The sequence below is a fragment of the Carcharhinus amblyrhynchos genome, chromosome 11 (assembly GCF_965287045.1).
Source record: "Carcharhinus amblyrhynchos chromosome 11, sCarAmb.v2.hapA, whole genome shotgun sequence".
NCBI classification, from domain to species: Eukaryota; Metazoa; Chordata; class Chondrichthyes; order Carcharhiniformes; family Carcharhinidae; genus Carcharhinus; species Carcharhinus amblyrhynchos.
The window spans coordinates 49,526,343-49,544,699 of record NC_137334.1 but is presented as its reverse complement, the minus strand read 5'-3'; the positions used below and the strand labels follow the sequence as shown (position 1 = coordinate 49,544,699).

General features: G+C 43.5%; 1 protein-coding gene across 3 annotated transcripts in view; it reads left to right on the top strand.

The window, feature by feature from the left end:
* The window catches only part of kalrna (kalirin RhoGEF kinase a), a 754,589-nt gene that overhangs the window by 496,415 nt on the left and 239,817 nt on the right, over positions 1-18,357 (top strand). For all 3 annotated transcript variants that reach the window (XM_080199056.1, XM_080199055.1, XM_080199058.1), the window contains exons 22-25: positions 2,537-2,719; positions 8,485-8,603; positions 15,056-15,122; positions 16,514-16,623. In XM_080199056.1, coding sequence (XP_080055182.1) covers positions 2,537-2,719; positions 8,485-8,603; positions 15,056-15,122; positions 16,514-16,623 — 479 coding nt within the window. The remainder of the gene's footprint in view (positions 1-2,536; positions 2,720-8,484; positions 8,604-15,055; positions 15,123-16,513; positions 16,624-18,357) is intronic.

Below are 18,357 nucleotides of genomic sequence, written 5' to 3'. Positions count from 1 at the left end.
CGGTTTAGAACGGAGTTGAGGAGGAACTTCTTCACTCAAAGGGTGGTGAATCTCTGGAATTCTCTGCCTGTTGAAGTGGTGGAGGCTACCTCGCTGAATATAATTAAGTCACAGGTAGATAGGTTTCTGATAGACAAGGGAATTAAGGGTTATGGGGAGAAAGCGGGAAAGTGGAACTGATCCACTTCCGATCAGCCATGATCTTATTGAGTGGCGGGGCAGGCTCGAAGGGCTAGATGGCCTACTCCTGCTCCTATTTCTTATGTTCTTATGTTCTTCCATTGCCAGGACCTCAGTCTCTGGAATTTCCTCCCTGCACCTCCCTCCCTCTCCAGCTCATTTTCCACTTTTAAGACACTCCTCAAAACCTAGCTCTCAAAGTCGCACTGGAAATTGGCATGGAGCTAATTACAGTATGGAAATAGCAATTTCCATTTGATGAGCAGGCCTGGGACAGTATTCTCTGGGCCCTGCTAGTGTCTCTCCACTCCCGTCCACCACTTACCCCGCCATTCCCCCTTCCCCGGTCGGGAGAAGTTCCCACCAGAGGGGTTTACAACTGCTCCCCACTAATGGGAAGCAGGCATCCTCATCCCACTGATGGGGCAGAGGCCACTGAGGGTCTCCCTGGCAGTTTGGGTGTGGAGGGCTCCCTTGGGCTGTGGCAGCCTGGCACCCTAACACTGCACAATGGGCACACTGGCACTGCCCATCAAGTACCAGGCACTGTCATGGAGACAGGGCATACTGGGGAGGCAGGGCTATTGGAGGGGAGGGAGGTGATCAATGCTGGGAGGACCCATTGCCAGTCTGCAATAGGTTTGGTGGAGGACGGAGTGAGGGGGCAATTGGGACTGGCTATTGCGGGGGGGACATTGTCTGCACCTTTTGCACCTTTAAGACTTGAATAGCAGATTAGCTGTAAAGACGCATTCTAATCAGTATTTAGTAAACTGTGGGTGCCTTTATATGTCCTTCTCTGATCAGAACTTTCCACACACCTGACGAAGGAACAGCGTTTCTGAAAGCTTGTGGGTTTACATAAGAACATAAGAACATAAGAAATAGGAGCAGGAGTAGGCCATCTGGCCCTTCGAGCCTGCCCCGCTATTCAATAAGATCATGGCTGATCTGTCGTGGCTCAGTTCCACTTTCCCGCCCTCTCCCCATAACCCTTAATCCCCTCTCTTATCAAAAACCCATCAACCCGCGTCTTAAAAATATTTAGTGAGGCAGCCTCCACCACTTCAACGGGCAGAGAATTCCAGAGATTCACCACCCTTTGAGTGAAGAAGTTCCTCCTCAACTCCGTTCTAAACCGCCCCCCCCTTTATCTTGAGGCTGTGCCCCCTAGTCCTACTGTCCTTTCTGAGCGGGAAGAGTCTCTCCACCTCTATCCTATCCATCCCATTCATCATCTTATACGTCTCAGAGATCTCCCCTCATTCTTCTAAACTCTAACGAGTACAAGCCTAGTTTATTCAGCCTCTCCTCATAGCTCAACTCCCTCAACTCCGGCATCAGCCAAGTAAACCTCCTCTGCACTCCTGGTTGGACTTTAACCTGGTGTTGAGACTTCTTACTGTGTTTACCCCAGTCCAACGCCAGCATCTCCACATCATATTGGTGGTGGGGGCGGGGGGGGGAGGTGCAGTGGGGGGGTGAGGTGGGGGAGGTGCAGTGGGGGGGTGGGGTGGGGGGCTGGGGGTGGGGGAGGTGAGGTGGGGGGGTGGGGTGGGGGGGCTGGGGGTGGGGGGGGTGGGGTGGGTGGGGGAGGTGTGGGGGGGGTGAGGAGGTGGGGGTGAGGAGGGGTGGTGGGGGGCTCAGGGCTGGCCATGGGGGGGGTGTCAGGCTGGCTATTGAGGAGGTTGATTGGGGCTAGGGGTCGGGGCTGGCAGAGGGTGGATGAGTCCAGTAGTCCAGCGATCAGGGGAGAGGAGTCAGGGATAACACCGGGAGGCCAGCGACTCAGAGGCCCGTGATAAAGGGACCAGTGCGTACGCGCCGATCTCCCCACTGACAGAGTGGCCCATGCACAGTGGCCCATTCAGCACTGTGCTGCTAGCCTCTCCAGCAGAATGAGCCTGCTGACCCCACCCCACCCCACCCCACCCCATCCTCTTAGCTACCCTCACAGAATCCTATCCTGCATGTTTCTATCCACTGTTAGAGAATGTTTCATCAAAATTGTTCAGTAGATCAAACTGACAAGTGTATATTGGTTGTTGACCAAATATTGCTTTACAGCCTTTTGGACAGAACCTTAATGGCATTAAGATGTTTAAGAGATATCTTGATGTGAATAAACTGACTGCAGTGAATAAACCAGTCAGCAGAACCAGTACACTCATGCAGTAGTTAGCTGCTTTGATTGTCAAAGTGGGATTCCTGGAAGAATCAAGGTAAAGGTCAAGACACAGTAACTAATCATGTATTCCAAACTACAGGAAGAGTTGAAATTGGATCAGATTGGAGCTGGAATTAGCAACTCAATTGAATCGAAATTGATGCAAACAATATTTCTGCTCCAATCTAGCAAACCAAGGAAAAGGTGAAGCTCATCATTCAGCTGGCTGACAGTTTTGTGGAGAAGGGGCACGCACATGCCTGCGAGATTAAAAAATGGGTCACTGCAGTGGATAAGCGCTATCGAGATTTCTCGCTGAGAATGGGAAAGTACAAATCATTTTTGGAAAAAGGCCTTGGAATCACATCCGAGGTAAGCAGGATCGTCTGGTCTCAATCTTTGGGATTCTGTCTACAATTATTCCAGAAGTTTTAAATTTGGTGGAAAGCTCATCTGTCTCCAGGCTTCAATAAACAAATTGGTTGATCCTGAAAATCAGGTATAATCCTGATTTTCTCGGACTTTGAGCCCCTGTCACTTTGTTCCATGTGCCTCAATGAGTTGTTCACCAATACCTCTGGCAAACTTACAATGGAGCAGCAGAAAGGAATCTCAGAGAGCCAAGGTATTTTTTCTTGATTATGATATTGAACACTGACATTATTTATTGCCAGAAAATGACATTTGAAAGGAGTTATTAAATTTTGATTTTCTTAATGGGAAAATTCTCTTGGCCTGCAGCAGCCAAGATTCTTAATTGTATCAGCACAATGTAACTGGGTAATGGGCATTTAGATTGTTTGGCTGTTATATTGAGACCAACTAATGTTCGGATAATCATATCTTAGACCCGTTCAAAAGCACTGTGTGAAATTAATAAGAACACTTAGTTTGGGTGAACAGGTGGTCCAATTCTTTTCCCGCAGCTAGTGGTGCAGTAAGTCAGGCTTTCAACTATTTCCATAAACTAGCGATCTGTTTCAGGAATTACTAGCTGTTGCCAGGGGCTTTTAGCTTGAGGGGCACCACTCCACATCAAGCATGGCTGACCAGGAGTCTCTCTTACACTCACTGCTAGCCATTGACATTTTAGGCAGGATTTACAGGTTGACCCAAACAACTTGCTTTCCCATGTTATGAACGCAACTTCCTTGACCATTAAGTCTGGGGTGGGACTCGAACTCGGAGCTACTGGCTCAGAGGCAGGGATGTTACCCACAAGGCCACCAAACAGGTGGTACAATAAATAAACTCTGATGAATAATGGTTTGGACCCTTCTGTCTTAACCATTGGATGACAATATCAGATTCATATTCACTAGCTGACCAGAGAAAGCAGAATAGCGAAGATGAATATTTAAAGTCCCCCTAGCTAAGTTCCAACTCTCAATAGCAGAATCCTGGGAGTATGGGAATGTGTAAACTTTCGCTACAATGCTCGCAAAATTATGGTGTGCAAACACGTAACGGGTGAAAGCAAAAATTCTGGACTGAAGTATTTTCTTGGAGGCAAGCATGTCAAGATTCCAAATATTGAGCCAAAGTTCAGATTTTTCTAAACAAAGAATGTAACATCAAAAATTGAGCCAGTTTATCTACTAATCATTCAGCAAAGTCTCAATTGATAGTCCTGTGTGTTTTAAGTGAAATGTATTTAATTTTTAGACTATATTTTTGAAATAACCCATTTATTGGCTCATTTCTCCAAAATGAATGGTGTTCCTCGAAAGAGGTTTCTGTTTAAAACCAGTTAACAGTAAACATGAAATTTGAACCTGCTACTCCTTGAATCCACATTAGTCCTTTGTCCGAATCCAATAAAAATATGTGAATTCCTTTTCAATAAACATAACCTCCCAATGCTTGTAACATGTTAGCTATGTCCCTACAGTCATTGTAGGTTTTACCTGAGATTCATAATGCTTTGTTACCAAGATAACAGATCAAATATGGATATAATGCTACACCTCTGAGGCACAAATTAGCAGAAGGTTTGCACTCATGCAGCTAACTTCAAACTACATAAGTCTAAATTATCTTCAGTTTTGCATCACACTAGCACTGAAATTCATGTACCATGTCATTTATTGATGTGATAGGTGGGACATCTTTTCGGCATGATAGAACATCGAACATAGAACACTACAGCACAAACAGGCCCTTCGGCCCACAAGTTGCGCCGATCGCATCTATACCTACTAAGCCATAGACCTATCTATAACCCCCAATCCCATTAGATCCCATTTACTCATCCAAAAGTCTTTTAAAAGACCCCAGTGAGTTCGCCTCTACCACCACCGACGGCAGCCGATTCCATTCACTCACCACCCTCTGAGTGAAAAACTTACCCCTAACATCTCCTATGTACTTGCTTCCCTGCACCTTAAATCTGTGTCCTCTCATAGCAACCATTTCAGCCCAGGGAAATAGCCTCTGAGAATCCACCCTATCTGTTCCTCTCAACATCTTATAAACCTCTATCAGGTCGCCACTCAACCTTCGTCTCTCCAGGGAGAAGAGTCCCAGCTCCCTCAACCTATCTTCATAAGGCATGCCTCCCAATCCAGGCAACATCCTTGTAAATCTCCTCTGCACCTTTTCAATAGCTTCCACGTCCTTCCTATAGTGAGGCGACCAGAACTGCGCACAGTACTCCAAGTGGGGTCCTATTAGTGGTGCATGTCACTCATGCTGCTGCTGCATAGTAGCAATGTGAAACAGCTAGCTTCATCTGTTCATTAAATTTTTGAGATACCTTGCCCTTCTAGGGCAATCTGAGTCAGACTGGGCACTTTTCAGGGCCCATCTATCCAAAAAGAAATTCTGCCTATAACAAAAATGATCAATGTGGTATATGAATTTCAGTAACTGTGCGATGCTAAGTATGTAGACCATACGTCCCAAAAACAGGTGGATCGTATTAAACAGCACATCCCAGCCGTTGTTCACAATGGATAAGGTACAGGTCATACCCAACCAGCCCATCTTAGCAAAAGACAAAATACAATGTCCAACATTAGATGTGATCCTGCAGTTGTACAACATTTGCTAAATAATCCTCAGCATTAGAAGAGTTACTCTGACAACCAAGTTAAGATTGTTAGTTGGGCTTGCAGCATGGTGCATTTGCGTGTACTAGAAACTGCATGTGTTAATACCCAGGGTTCTATTCTTTGCAGACAAAATGAACTGATCTACACATTGTGTTTGTTTCAGCTAAACAAAATAAGTGACAGCCATGCACAGATTCATTCCCCAAGGCAATGCTTTGACTAGTCAGGGTCAAGCTGCCTAGTTCAAATTTCAAACAATGCTTGGCAGTTATCTGTCAGTCACCATCAACTGGTGCATTTTCTATGGCAGTGCCATTCCTAATCAGAGTCCACTTGCCAATCAATTAGCATTCTTTTCTCATAAAGTATAAATTGTTGTTTTCCCCTTGTATCGGTGTTCTTGTGAAGTGTCCTGCTGATAGTTCTGACAATTTTAAGTTGATTGTCAGTGTAATTCTTAACACACTATGAATTATTTAGCAAAGGTTGTTCAGTCGCAGAATCATGTCTGAGTTTTGCAAGCACGGAATGATTGAGTACAGATGAAAAGCTTCAAAACGTCTCTTTTTACAGCAATTCAGTTTGATTGTTAATTGACGTTGATAACAAAAGCTTATTGCAGAGAACCACACAGGACTTTGCTGTGTCTTCCTAAAGCAAGTACCTGATGCCTATTTGCCACAGCATCTCAATTCATACAGTTTGACAGTGCCCAGAGGAGCCAACTCAGAGAGGCATCAAATGTTAGAATTGCTCGATCTCTGAATGTGATGGAGCGTTCAGCTGTAACCACGTTGCACTGTGTCCAAAATGCAAACTTGCATACAATGTATCTATTAAGATGCACAGATGTATGGCCGGGCAGCAGCAGGATAAATAATGCATTTGTGCAGCTGTACAAAAAAACTTAAAGGGATCACTCACAAAACTTAAAGGGATTGCACACAAAAGCTTTTATTCCCAAATTGTGCATCTCATTTGCAATGACAGGAATACTTCTTACAGGTGAATTAACAACATGTTAACAATATTAACAATACTTTTCTGCCTCATCAGTCCAATGTCTCATCTATATTTGAACAGGGACAACATGGTGGCACAGAAATTAATGCTGCTGTTCTACAGTGTCAGGGACCTGAATTTGACTCGCGGCTTGGGTTACTGACAGTGTAGAGGCTGCACATTCTCCCCATGTCTGCATGGGTTTCCTCCAAGTTTCCTCCCACAGTGCAAATGACATGTTGGCTAAGTGCATTGGCCATGCTAAATTCTCCCTCAGTGTACATGAACAGGTACTGGAATGTGGTGACGAGGGGATTTTCACAGTAACTTCATTGCGGTTTTAATGTAAGCCTACTTGTGACTAATAAACTTACCTTAAAAAAGGGTGATTGCCAAGTGGCAAATTATAGATCCAGTTCCATTTTGAAACCCTCCTAAGAGGTGTGTGTGCAACATAAGAACATAAGAAATAGGAGCAGGAGTAGGCCATCTAGCCCTTCGAGCCTGCCCCGCCATTCAACAAGATCATGGCTGATCTGAAGTGGATCAGTTCCACTTTCCCACTTTCTCCCCATAACCCTTAATTCCCTTGTCTATCAGAAGTCTTTCTACCCATGACTTAAATATATTCAGTGAGGTAGCCTCCACCACTACAATGGGCAGAGAATTCCAGAGACTCATCACCCTTTGAGTGAAGAAGTTCCTCCTCAACTCCGATCTAAACTGCTCCCCCTTATTTTGAGGCTGTGCCCTCTAGTTCTGCTATCCTTTCTAAGCGGGAAGAGTCTCTCTACCTCTACCCTATCGATGCCCTTCATTATCTTATATGTCTTTATAAGATCCCCCCTCAGCCTTCTAAACTCCAACAGGTACAGACCCAGTCTATTCAATCTCTCCTCATAGGCTAACCCCCTCATCTCCGGTTTCAGCCTAGTGAACCTTCTCTGCACTCCCGCCAAGGCCAATATATCCTTTTCCAAATGTGGCGACCAAAACTGCACACAGTACTCCAGTTGCGACCTCACCAGTGCTCTGTACAGTTGCAGCAAGACCTCCTTGCTTTTATATTCTATCCCCCTCGCTATAAAGGCCAACATTCCATTTGTCTTTTTGATCATCTGCTGACTGGGTTTTTGCAATTTGTGCACAAGGATGCCCAGGTCCCTCTGTACTGTAGCATGCTGCAGCTTTTCGCCCTTTAAGTAATAATCCCTCCTACTATTATTTCTACCAAAGTGGATAATCTCACATTTTTTCAGGTAATGCATTCCAGGTCATTAGAACTTGCAATGTAAAACATAGACTGGAATTTTACCATCCCGCCTGCCGCAGAAATTGTAGTGGGTGGGAGGGGTGGACCATGCAAAGATCCATTGACCTTGAGTAGGGATTTTCTGGATTTGGGGCGAACATGGCCGGAAGATCCCTCCCATTCTTCTCATCCCTCTTCTGCTTTTTCACAAGTTATCTTAAATTTGAGTTTTCTGGTTACTGACCTCTTGGAAACAATTTAGCCTTATTTACTCTGTCCTTTTGTAACTTTGAGCATTTCTCTTAAATTTCCCCCGAACCGTCTCTGCACAATCCCAATTCTCCTGTTTCTCCACATAACTAAAGCCCGTCATCCCTGTTATCTATCGGGTAAATCTCCTCCACATCCATTTCAAGGCCTTGAAAGCTTTAAAAGTTTAATCATGGACCATTTCTATGAAAAAACAAACTCTTCCTCTTTACAATCTGGTGTGACTTTATTTTCTTAATGCCTAGGTAGTTGTAGTAAGCCTAGGGAGCTCATGGGTTTCTACTGATAAACTGAATTGCCTCCTTTATGTATTTTCACAATTACGTTTGGATTGCCAATGGAATTTCTTGCAACTTCTTCCAGCAGGAAATAGATGGGTTGTGAAAAGAAGTCCTGAAAATAGTGACATATGTAAATAAGTAAAGCAGCCTTCTATATTTCAATCTGCCCAACATATTTGGCATGCAGGTCATGCTTATACATGAGTGTTTCTGGTGTCTTTCTGTTGAAATGAAGTGTGATGTTTGATGGTGCAGTTCTCAGTTTGTGTTCATTCCTAGGACAATAAGGATCTAGAACTAGACATCATCCCAGCAAGTCTCACTGACCCCGAGGTTAAGCTTCGAGATGCAAACCATGAAGCCAATGAAGAAAAAAGAAAATCTGCAAGAAAGAAAGAGTAAGAATCAAGCTATAATTGTGTGAAGTGACTATAATGCACCTTAATAAGATCTGAGGATGTGGAATTATTTTGTGATATACATTTACCTGGGTAAAAGAATGGTTAAGGTAGAGGGCAATATATTTAAACCAGTGCAGTGTGAAATATTGACACTGTAGCAGGCACTGACAGGGAGCAATGCCAGGGGGTACTGGCTGGGGCGGTGTGTGGGGTGTGTTCCCCTTATTCATTGGGCAGGGGTGTGTGTAGGTTGGGTCATCCCCTTCTGCATGTGAGGGTTGGAGATTAACTCTCTTATTCGCCAGGGATATCCATGGTGGGGAGGGCACAGTCTGGGGGCAGGAGGGGTCCTAATGTCCATTTGTGGGGAGGGAGGTGTGGTTCTTAAATTTAACTTTGGGATTGGGGCGCCCTTTAAGAAGGTGTCCCATCTCAGAGTGCTGGCGTATTTAGGCCCTGCCCCTCCAATTAGCTGTGTGGTTTTCGCCAGCACTCTGAAATTACACAGAATGCCATTAAATCAGGCAAGGAAAGATGGCTGTGACAGCAGTGAGTTTGACACAGATTTTCCCACCTGATTCAAAAGATAATAAAGTAATGCTGCAGGCTGATGCAAACTACAGAATATTCCAGGAATACTTTTAAAAAGCAGCAGAATCGGGCGTGGGCAGGAGTGAGTTGAGATAGCTGGGAGAAGGGATGTGGGAAGGGGAAAATCATTTTCAAAGTTTAGTACTACAGAATTAAACACAGTACTCTTCCCAAAATTCTCTTTTGAATTCAAACCAGCATGTAAATAGCAGTCAAAATTTTCACTATGCCCTTAAATAGGTAGGCATAGTTCTGATGTCATGATGTGTGATATACCAGATGCTTGGGAATCTTGGGCCTCATCAAAATAAATTTAAGAAACTAAAAACTGGGAGTGATGTAAAATGTTGACTCATTATCGCCCATTTCAGTGCTATTGCAAAGTCTGGGATTTGTCACCAAGAGATTGCTTAAAGAAAGGTTTTACAAAGCTCTTCCCCATTCCTCACCCCCAGACGGGCTGTAAATTCATCGTCTCCAACACAATTTATATGACAGTTTCCAGGGGAAGTGAAAATGATCCAGTTCTTGAGTTAAAGCTGTTCTGAATTTTTGTCATGATGTGGGTATGCCGGCGTTGGACTGGCGTAAACACAGTAAAAAGTCTGACAACACCAGGTTTTAGTCCAACCTATTTATTTGATAATATACTCACAAGCTATCGGATTAGCCCCTTCGTCAGGTGAATGGAGAGTTCTGGCCTCAGACAGAGCACATAAAGCACAGACAGTTTAGAGATTACTGATTAGAATGCGAATCCTTACACCTAACCTGCTGTTCAAGACCTGAAGTGGCTGATAATGTGAGTGGAAGGAGCACTGATCACAGTTTAAAGAGATGTGTATTGTCTCCTGACAGTACAGTAAGTGAGGTTTTGCAAACCCAGGCAAGTCACGGGGGTTACAGATAGTGCGACATGAACCCAAGATCCCTGTTGAGACCGTCCTCATGTGTGCGGAACTTGGCTATCAGTCTCTGTTCAGCGACTCTGCGCTGTCGTGTGTCGTGAAGGCCGCCTTGGAGAATGCTTACCCGAAGGTCAGAGGCTGAATGCCCGTGACCACTGAAGTGTTCGCCAACAGGAAGGGAACAGTCTTGCCTGGTGACTGTCGAGCGATGTTCATTCATCCATTGTCGTAGCGTCTGCATGGTCTCCCCAATGTACCATGCTTCGGGACATCCTTTCTTGCAACGTATCAGGTAGACAATGTTGGCCGAGTTGCAAGAGTATTTACCATGTACCTGGTGGACGGTATTCTCACGTGTGATGATGGTATCCATGTCGATGATCCAGCATGTCTTGCAGAGGTTGCTGTGGCAGGGTTGTGTGGTATTGTGGTCACTGTTCTCCTGAAGGCTGGGTATGGACTATTCCCCAGAATCAGTTGCATTCTTGGACACATGCATCTCCATTAAGGACGGTCACCTCAGCACCTCACTGTACCGCAAGCCCACAGACAATCTCACAATGCTCCACTTCTCCAGTTTCCACCCTAAACATGTTAAAGAAGCCATTCCCTATGGACAAGCCCTCCATATACACAGGATTTGCTCAGATGAGGAGGATCGTGACAGACACCTCCAGACCCTGAAAGATGCCCTCATAAGAACAGGATATGGTGCTCGACTCATAGATCGGCAGTTCCGATGCGCCACAGTGAAAAACAGCACCGATCTCCTCAGAAGGCAGACACAGGACACGGTGGACAGAGTACCCTTCGTCGTCCAGTACTTCCCCGGAGCGGAGAAGCTACGACATCTTCTCCGGAGTCTTCAACATATCATTGATGAAGACGAACATCTCGCCAGGGCTATCCCCACACCCCACTTCTTGCTTTCAGACAACCGCACAACCTCAAACAGACCATTGTTCGCAGCAAACTACCCAGCCTTCAGGAGAACAGTGACCACAATACCACACAACCCTGCCACAGCAACCTCTGCAAGACATGCCGGATCATCGACATGGATACCATCATCACACGTGAGAATACCATCCACCAGGTACATGGTAAATACTCTTGCAACTCGGCCAACATTGTCTACCTGATACGTTGCAAGAAAGGATGTCCCGAAGCATGGTACATTGGGGAGACCATGCAGACGCTACGACAACGGATGAATGAACATCGCTCGACAATCACCAGGCAAGACTGTTCCCTTCCTGTTGGTGAACACTTCAGTGGTCACGGGCATTCAGCCTCTGACCTTCGGGTAAGCATTCTCCAAGGCGGCCTTCACGACACACGACAGCGCAGAGTCACTGAACAGAGACTGATAGCCAAGTTCCGCACATATGAGGACGGTCTCAACAGGGATCTTGGGTTCATGTCGCACTATCTGTAACCCCCGTGACTTGCCTGGGTTTGCAAAACCTCACTTACTGTACTGTCTGGAGACAATACACATCTCTTTAAACTGTGATCAGTGCTCCTTCCACTCACATTATCAGCCACTTCAGGTCTTGAACAGCAGGTTAGGTGTAAGGATTCGCATTCTAATCAGTAATCTCTAAACTGTCTGTGCTTTATATGCTCTGTCTGAGGCCAGAACTCTCCATTCACCTGACGAAGGGGCTAACCCGAAAGCTTGTGAGTATATTATCAAATAAATAGGTTGGACTAAAACCTGGTGTTGTCAGACTTTTTACTGAATTTTTGTGCCATGTTTCATTCTTTGAAAAATCCCGATCAAAAATTCAATCCACATTTTTCCTGAGCTGCAGGTACATGTCAGATTGACAAATCGTGTGCATAGCGTTATTAGCACAAAAGGAGTAGATTTGTGGTATATTGTGGGTTGACACCAGATAAGTCAGATTGGTAAGGTTGTATTGGCAACATAGTTGATTTCTTTTGTAACAGAAGTGATTTCTTTGCAGTCACTTCCCTAAAAAATTAATTATCTCAGAGTTGGCACAGTAGTTAGCACTGTTGCCTCAGCTCTTGGGACCAGGGTTCAATTCCAGCCTTGGATAACTGTGTGAAGTTTGTACATTTCCCATGTCTGTGTGGTTTTCCTCTAGGTGCTCCGTTTTCCTCCAAAAGTCTAAAGGTGTGCAGGTTAGCTGGATTGGCCATGCTAAATTATCCCTTATTGTTCAAAGATGTGTAGATTAGATGGATTAGCTATGGGAAATGTGTGAGATAATGGGGATACAGTGGGGGAGAGGGCTTGGGTAAGATACTCGGTTGAAGAGTTGGTGCAGACTTGATGGGCCGAATGGCCTCTTCTGTACTGTAGGAATTCTCTGATTCTATGACCCTCACAGAATCAGCATTCGGCCTTCAATTTCACCATTATAGAATCATTATATTTGAGTGGTAGACTGCATTATGTTCACGACCCTTTATCATTTCTTGCGGACTAAGCCAGAGCAGGAGCCATACTAAGCTGTGATACAGCCAGAAAGAATGCTTTCTGTGGTGCATCTGTAGATGCACCATAGTTGTTGCTCTCTTATGTCACAGGATTATTTTTGTCAGCCTTCTGAAATAAGCTGCAACTTTTACAAAAAATTTGAGATGTATTAATCTGAGCAGGAATTCTCAATTAGAAGACATGGGAATGGTTTAACGCAAGTCACTCTGTTGCTGCTACTTTTTTCGGTTTGAAAAGATTGTGATAGACTTTGTGTCCATTAAGATGAGAGATGTCAGTGCTGGAAATTTTTTACCCATAATTGGAATCTGTGGAATGCTCTGCTTGATTGCTTTGGTGAATGATCTGTCATTACCATTGGCATCTCCAAAAGCAAGCGTACCTAAATAATTTATAACTTCTGAACAAAACTATGATTGCAGTTGTCTAGTTCTCACTCAACTGTAGCTAATAGTACTTACTCTGATTCTTTTTCCGTAAACCTAAGGGTTCAATATTCACAGGCTGCATCAAAGGATTGACTCTATCACCTGTGATTTAATAACACTCTTGCCTTTGATCAAAAGGTTGTGGGTCAAGTCTCATATCACAGATTTAAAAATCCCAGCCGAGACAAAAATCTAGGGTTGGCACTCAAGTGTAGTGCTAGTGGAGTGCTAGATTGTAAAAGTGCTATCTTTTAGATCAGATGTTAAGTAGGTGTCCCATCTCTTTCGAATGGAATTAACAGATCCCATGGCATTATTTTGAAGAAGAATGGGAAGCTGTTCTCATTTTATGACCAATACTTATCTCCCAATCAGTAATACAGAGGATCTGGTTCTTTTTACAATGCTGCTTGTGCGCAAATTGGCTTTGCATTTCCTTTGTTACAAGGGATTGCATTTCAAAAGTACCTCATCGGCTATAAAGCGCTTTGGGAGATCCTAGAGTTGTAAAAGGCATTACATAAATGCAAGCCTTTCTTTCTTTAGTCATACAATTACACTGAAATGTTAAAGTGTTTCTGTTATATATTAGATATTTTGACCTGTAGTACTAATAAAGAAAAAATGATGGTGCCACACTGTGGGTTTTGAACAAACTGAATACAGATTTATTTACAAGGTGTTGCCTGATTGAAATCCAAACATGGAAGAAAGATAAAAACCCGCATATGCTTCTGCTGATGTCTCACAGTGATGCATTACTTCACAATACATAACACCCCTCCCCCTTTCCTTTAGTAGTACGACAACAACATTTTAAACATTAATGATTATCGACAATGAACATCAGTTACGTTACTAGGTATTATTATCTACATATGTGCAATTAATACAAAAGTCTTTTTGGTGATTTTTTTTTTTGCATGCCACGTAACATTTTTGGATTATGGGTTCTTTGTGAGCCTCTCTGATCTAATGAGTATTTTCTTCCTTGATGACTACACCCTTTGTGTTTTGTAAACTAATGGCACTTTTGGCTGTGATACCTCCTGTGTTGCTAAAGATGCTTCAGCTTTCCCTTTTTTTAACCAGTCATTTTTTTCAATGTAAATCTCTCATTCTCAACAAAGTCAAACTCTACAACAAAATAACAAATCAGGGTCTGAACCCACAGTAAGCTGTTCATTGTCCCTCTTTCATTTCAAGACAGTGTCAAGGAAAAAGGTGATCATTTGACTTCCAATTCCTCTATCACTTCCATCACCTGGCCACTCACATTTAAACAGCCCCTTGTTTTTCTTTATTTTACCAATACGATAGTAGTCAATCTGTTTTGAACATTCCTCTCCAGTTCCTTTCCAGCTCCAGCAGTTCCTTGATGCTTTTACTGCTACCTATGTTGTCATTTTGCTGGATTTGAAGCCAATTGCACATAAACCACAATGTTGTATCACTGTGCACTTTTTGTTATTCCTTCCTCACACAATTTTCAGATTTTTATTTTGAAAAATGAATCTGCAGTTAGAAACAAAAATCTTAATTTTGCATGGAACTCAGTAGCAGTTTGTAGATTTCTGCATTCCAATCAATCCGTATTTTGGACAGGAATAGATTGATCCACAGTAAACCAGATGCAAATTTACTGCAGTTTAAACAGGGAGATTGTGCCGAGAATCTTGATTAAGTAACAACATTTAAAGGGAGAGATAGCTGCTGCCCAATAGTGAGTGGATCTGCTTGAGTGAGCCACATTTTGAGAGGATGAGGAGGGCTATTGTCATTGACTTGGCAGAATGGTTTACAACTGGGATCTGGGCTTCAGAGGCAGAATATACAGGCTCGTGCCTGATTTCTCAGTTGTATTGTTCAATATGTCTCATCAAAGCAAAGATCAATACCTAGGTTTACAGTATGTCATAATCATTTTTCCGATTTCCTTTACAGATTCACAATATTTGTAATCTTCTGGCTTTAAAACAAATCTCTGAATAGCTTTTTTTTATGTCTAGCAGCATAAATATTTAATCATATTTTCCGTTTCTTTTCTAGGTTTATAATGGCTGAGCTCCTCCAGACTGAAAAAGCATACGTTAGAGATTTACATGAGTGTCTTGAGGTATGCAATCCACTTTTTTTTCCTTCTAAGGACTATCTAATATTTGTTTAATCTTGTGGTTGTAACTTTTGCTGAAGTTGGCATCAAGATTATCACTGAGTAATATTTTAACGTTGAATTGAATGTATAGCATTCAATCTCTGCTTCACGGTAATGCAAAATGACAATATAACTCCAGTGAGGTTCCACCTAAACAATGGGAGGGTACGATGCATGATTTGACTGTGTAAGGAGTACAAATCCATAGCTATGTCAAACTGAGTTTAAAAGATGCTTATAGGAGGGATCACTGGATCCCTGGTTTACTTAAGCAACTCATAAACATGTGAGGAATTGTTTTAAATCTATGAAGCTAGAATCTGATTTGGAGCCATAACTTGTTCATCAATGACGATGGGTAGATCCAAAACATTAGCAACTAGTTACTCTCCCCATATCAGATTATTGATCCCTTAATAACCCATTTTGTGAGTTGCATTGTCAAAGAATGTGCTAATATAATTATTAATGTGCAAAAATATATAAATTGAATTTAATTCCTTGAAAGACAAACCCATTTTAAATGTTAATAATTCTGCTGTGAATTTGCAGGACTGACTGTGTGCCAATGCCCAGATCTATACAAACGCACAGACTGCAAATGAATGCTTCCACTCAGCCTATACAATTTTTGATATTCAAAGTATTTATGGTTAATGTACCTTTCAAAATGAATTAATGTTTCTTAGTAGTTCCTTATAAAATGACATCTGAAAATGGGAGCAAATTTATGAATTGAGAAGGAAGAAGAAAATGTGACACCAGCGCCTCGTTCTTTCTCTACTCCACAATGTTCAATTTTAAGAAGGCTGACGAAGAACTTAAAGGAACAATTTTTCCCCTGTTTTCATGATTTTCAATGTTGCCCCATTTTCTTAGGTTCCCCTGCTTCCGTGAAACAAAGCATCACTTGAATGGAATGCAAAGCAGGCAAACTACATTCTGGTCTCTGTCTGTGCTACCCTTGAATATGGTGATGCATGGTGACCTCCTCTCCACTTTTTCTTTCCTGCCTCAGGGAAATCTTTCTTAAACCTGGGGACTGCCGCATAAGGTTCAGAAGAATAAACCATACCAAATACTTGAATGTACTAGTGTACCTCCATAATATTCTGAATTATATTGCCCAAGTGAAAGGATATTTTTGCAAAGGTTTTAAAATATGGCAAGAAATTGGTGTATGAAAATATGAACTGGACATGTGTTAGAAATAATAATATTCCATCAAAAAACTGCAGTCACTTACATACAAAGAAGTGACGGAGCTTATACTGAGAACTGAGATCCGAAAGAAGTTCATCCTACGCTATTCACACATTCATGGAATTTTATTCCCATTTATTGCATTTCAGACCTATTTTTGGGAAATGACCTGTGGAGTGGAAGAGATCCCATCTGGTATTATTAACAAGGAACATATCATATTTGGAAATATTCAGGAGATCTATGAGTTTCACAACAAGTAAGTCTTGAATGGCGCACAGAACTTATTGTCAGGTCATAGCTGGCTTTTTAAAGAATGTCTTCAAGTGGACATCCCTAAACAGTGAGCAGATCACAGGGAGGAGACAGAAAATGAAAAGACAATGGGGGCAATTCTCCCCAAAAAATTCTAAGCGTTGAATTCACATAAAAACTGGAACTTTTTTCAGTGGGAATTTAAAAATGAATCTCCCACACTCTACATTGTAGAATGCACTAGTGTGATTCATGTTAAAATGCTGGGGCAGAGCCTATTCCCACTGGAGAGGCCGGCATAGCACTGAGTGGGCCATAGCACGTGAGCCGATCTGTCAGCACTGTCAATAGCACATGCGAGTGGCTCTGTCTGCCGGCCTCCTGATTGCTGGCCAGCTCGATTGCTGACCTGCCCAGTGTCCTCCTTTTTCTGCCCCCAGTGCCTTCTCTGGCCCAATCGCTTGCCCCTCAAACATGTCTGTTCCAACTTCGACCCCCACAACCTCAATCTCCCGATTTTCCCCCCCAGCCGCGATCCGATCCGATCCCCACCCCTTTGCAGCCCCAACCCCCACAGCAGGTTGACCCACTCCCAGTCACCCCACCCCCCCCACGGCCAGCTCTGATTGCTGAAGGCCTCCCTCCCTCTGTCACTCAGCCCAAGTGCAGAGTGGCAGAGGGACCCACCCCAACATTCCCCCCCCCACCCCCCAACCAATTCTCACTGATCGCCTCCCAGAGACTCTGGCCCCTTCAGGCCTGACCCCCTTGGTACTGCCCCATTCCTGAAGTATGCCCCCTGGGCATTGGTTCTTTGCCCCTTGAGCAGTGCTGGGGGTCCAGGCTGGCACTGCCAGGGTGCCAATGCCAGGGGGCACCCCTATCACTGCCCGACCCTCTGGGGGACCTCAAATGCTCCACTCTTTACTCCATCGGACTCAGGCCACTAGCTCCCCGAAAGTGGGGAGCTACTGTAATCCTCGCTGGAGGAGGGGAGGGGAGTGCTAGTGGGCCCAGAGACTGCAGTCCTGTACTCACTAATCACATTCAAATTGTATTAAAATGACCATGTTAATAGTCTTTGTGTCTCCCCGCTGACTTCCAGTGTGGAGCAGACACTGTCGGAAATCCAGTGCTAGGAAATGCTAGCAGGACGCGAATGCATGCAAGGAGCCCAGGAATCAATCGATGTGACAATCTCCTGACCCGCTGCACTAATTTTTTAGCACAGAGAGATCAGAGAATCATGGCTTACATCTAACATTTTGTCTAGAATCAGGGTAGCCAAATATTTTAACTACAATTGAAAGAATCAAGCAAGATCACCACATGGGAATGGGGATATGCAGCATTAAATTGCTGTGAAAAAGAACCCATAATAGTCCAGTGCTGCCATTCTCCATAGCCAGAGTACAGACCAAGACAAGAGATTAGTCTTGAGGTCCACATTCAACAGCACCACCTTCAGTGACCCTGAAAATAAATAACAGTGACCAGCATGGAAGAGTATAATTTCCAGTTGTTACTCCCATCAAATCAACTGAGGCATTATATAGTAAGCCTATCAAGAATTGAGTATGTGCCACTGGAAGAATGAGCCTGCCTCATCTGGTGTATTAAAAAAGTAATCTCCATTATATGTGATTCAGAGATGGGCAGGGTGGATGCTTACTCCTTTCTTCTACAGAATGGATTTGATGTTGTTTCTCTTAACTGAACCCATTTTGGATCTAATTTG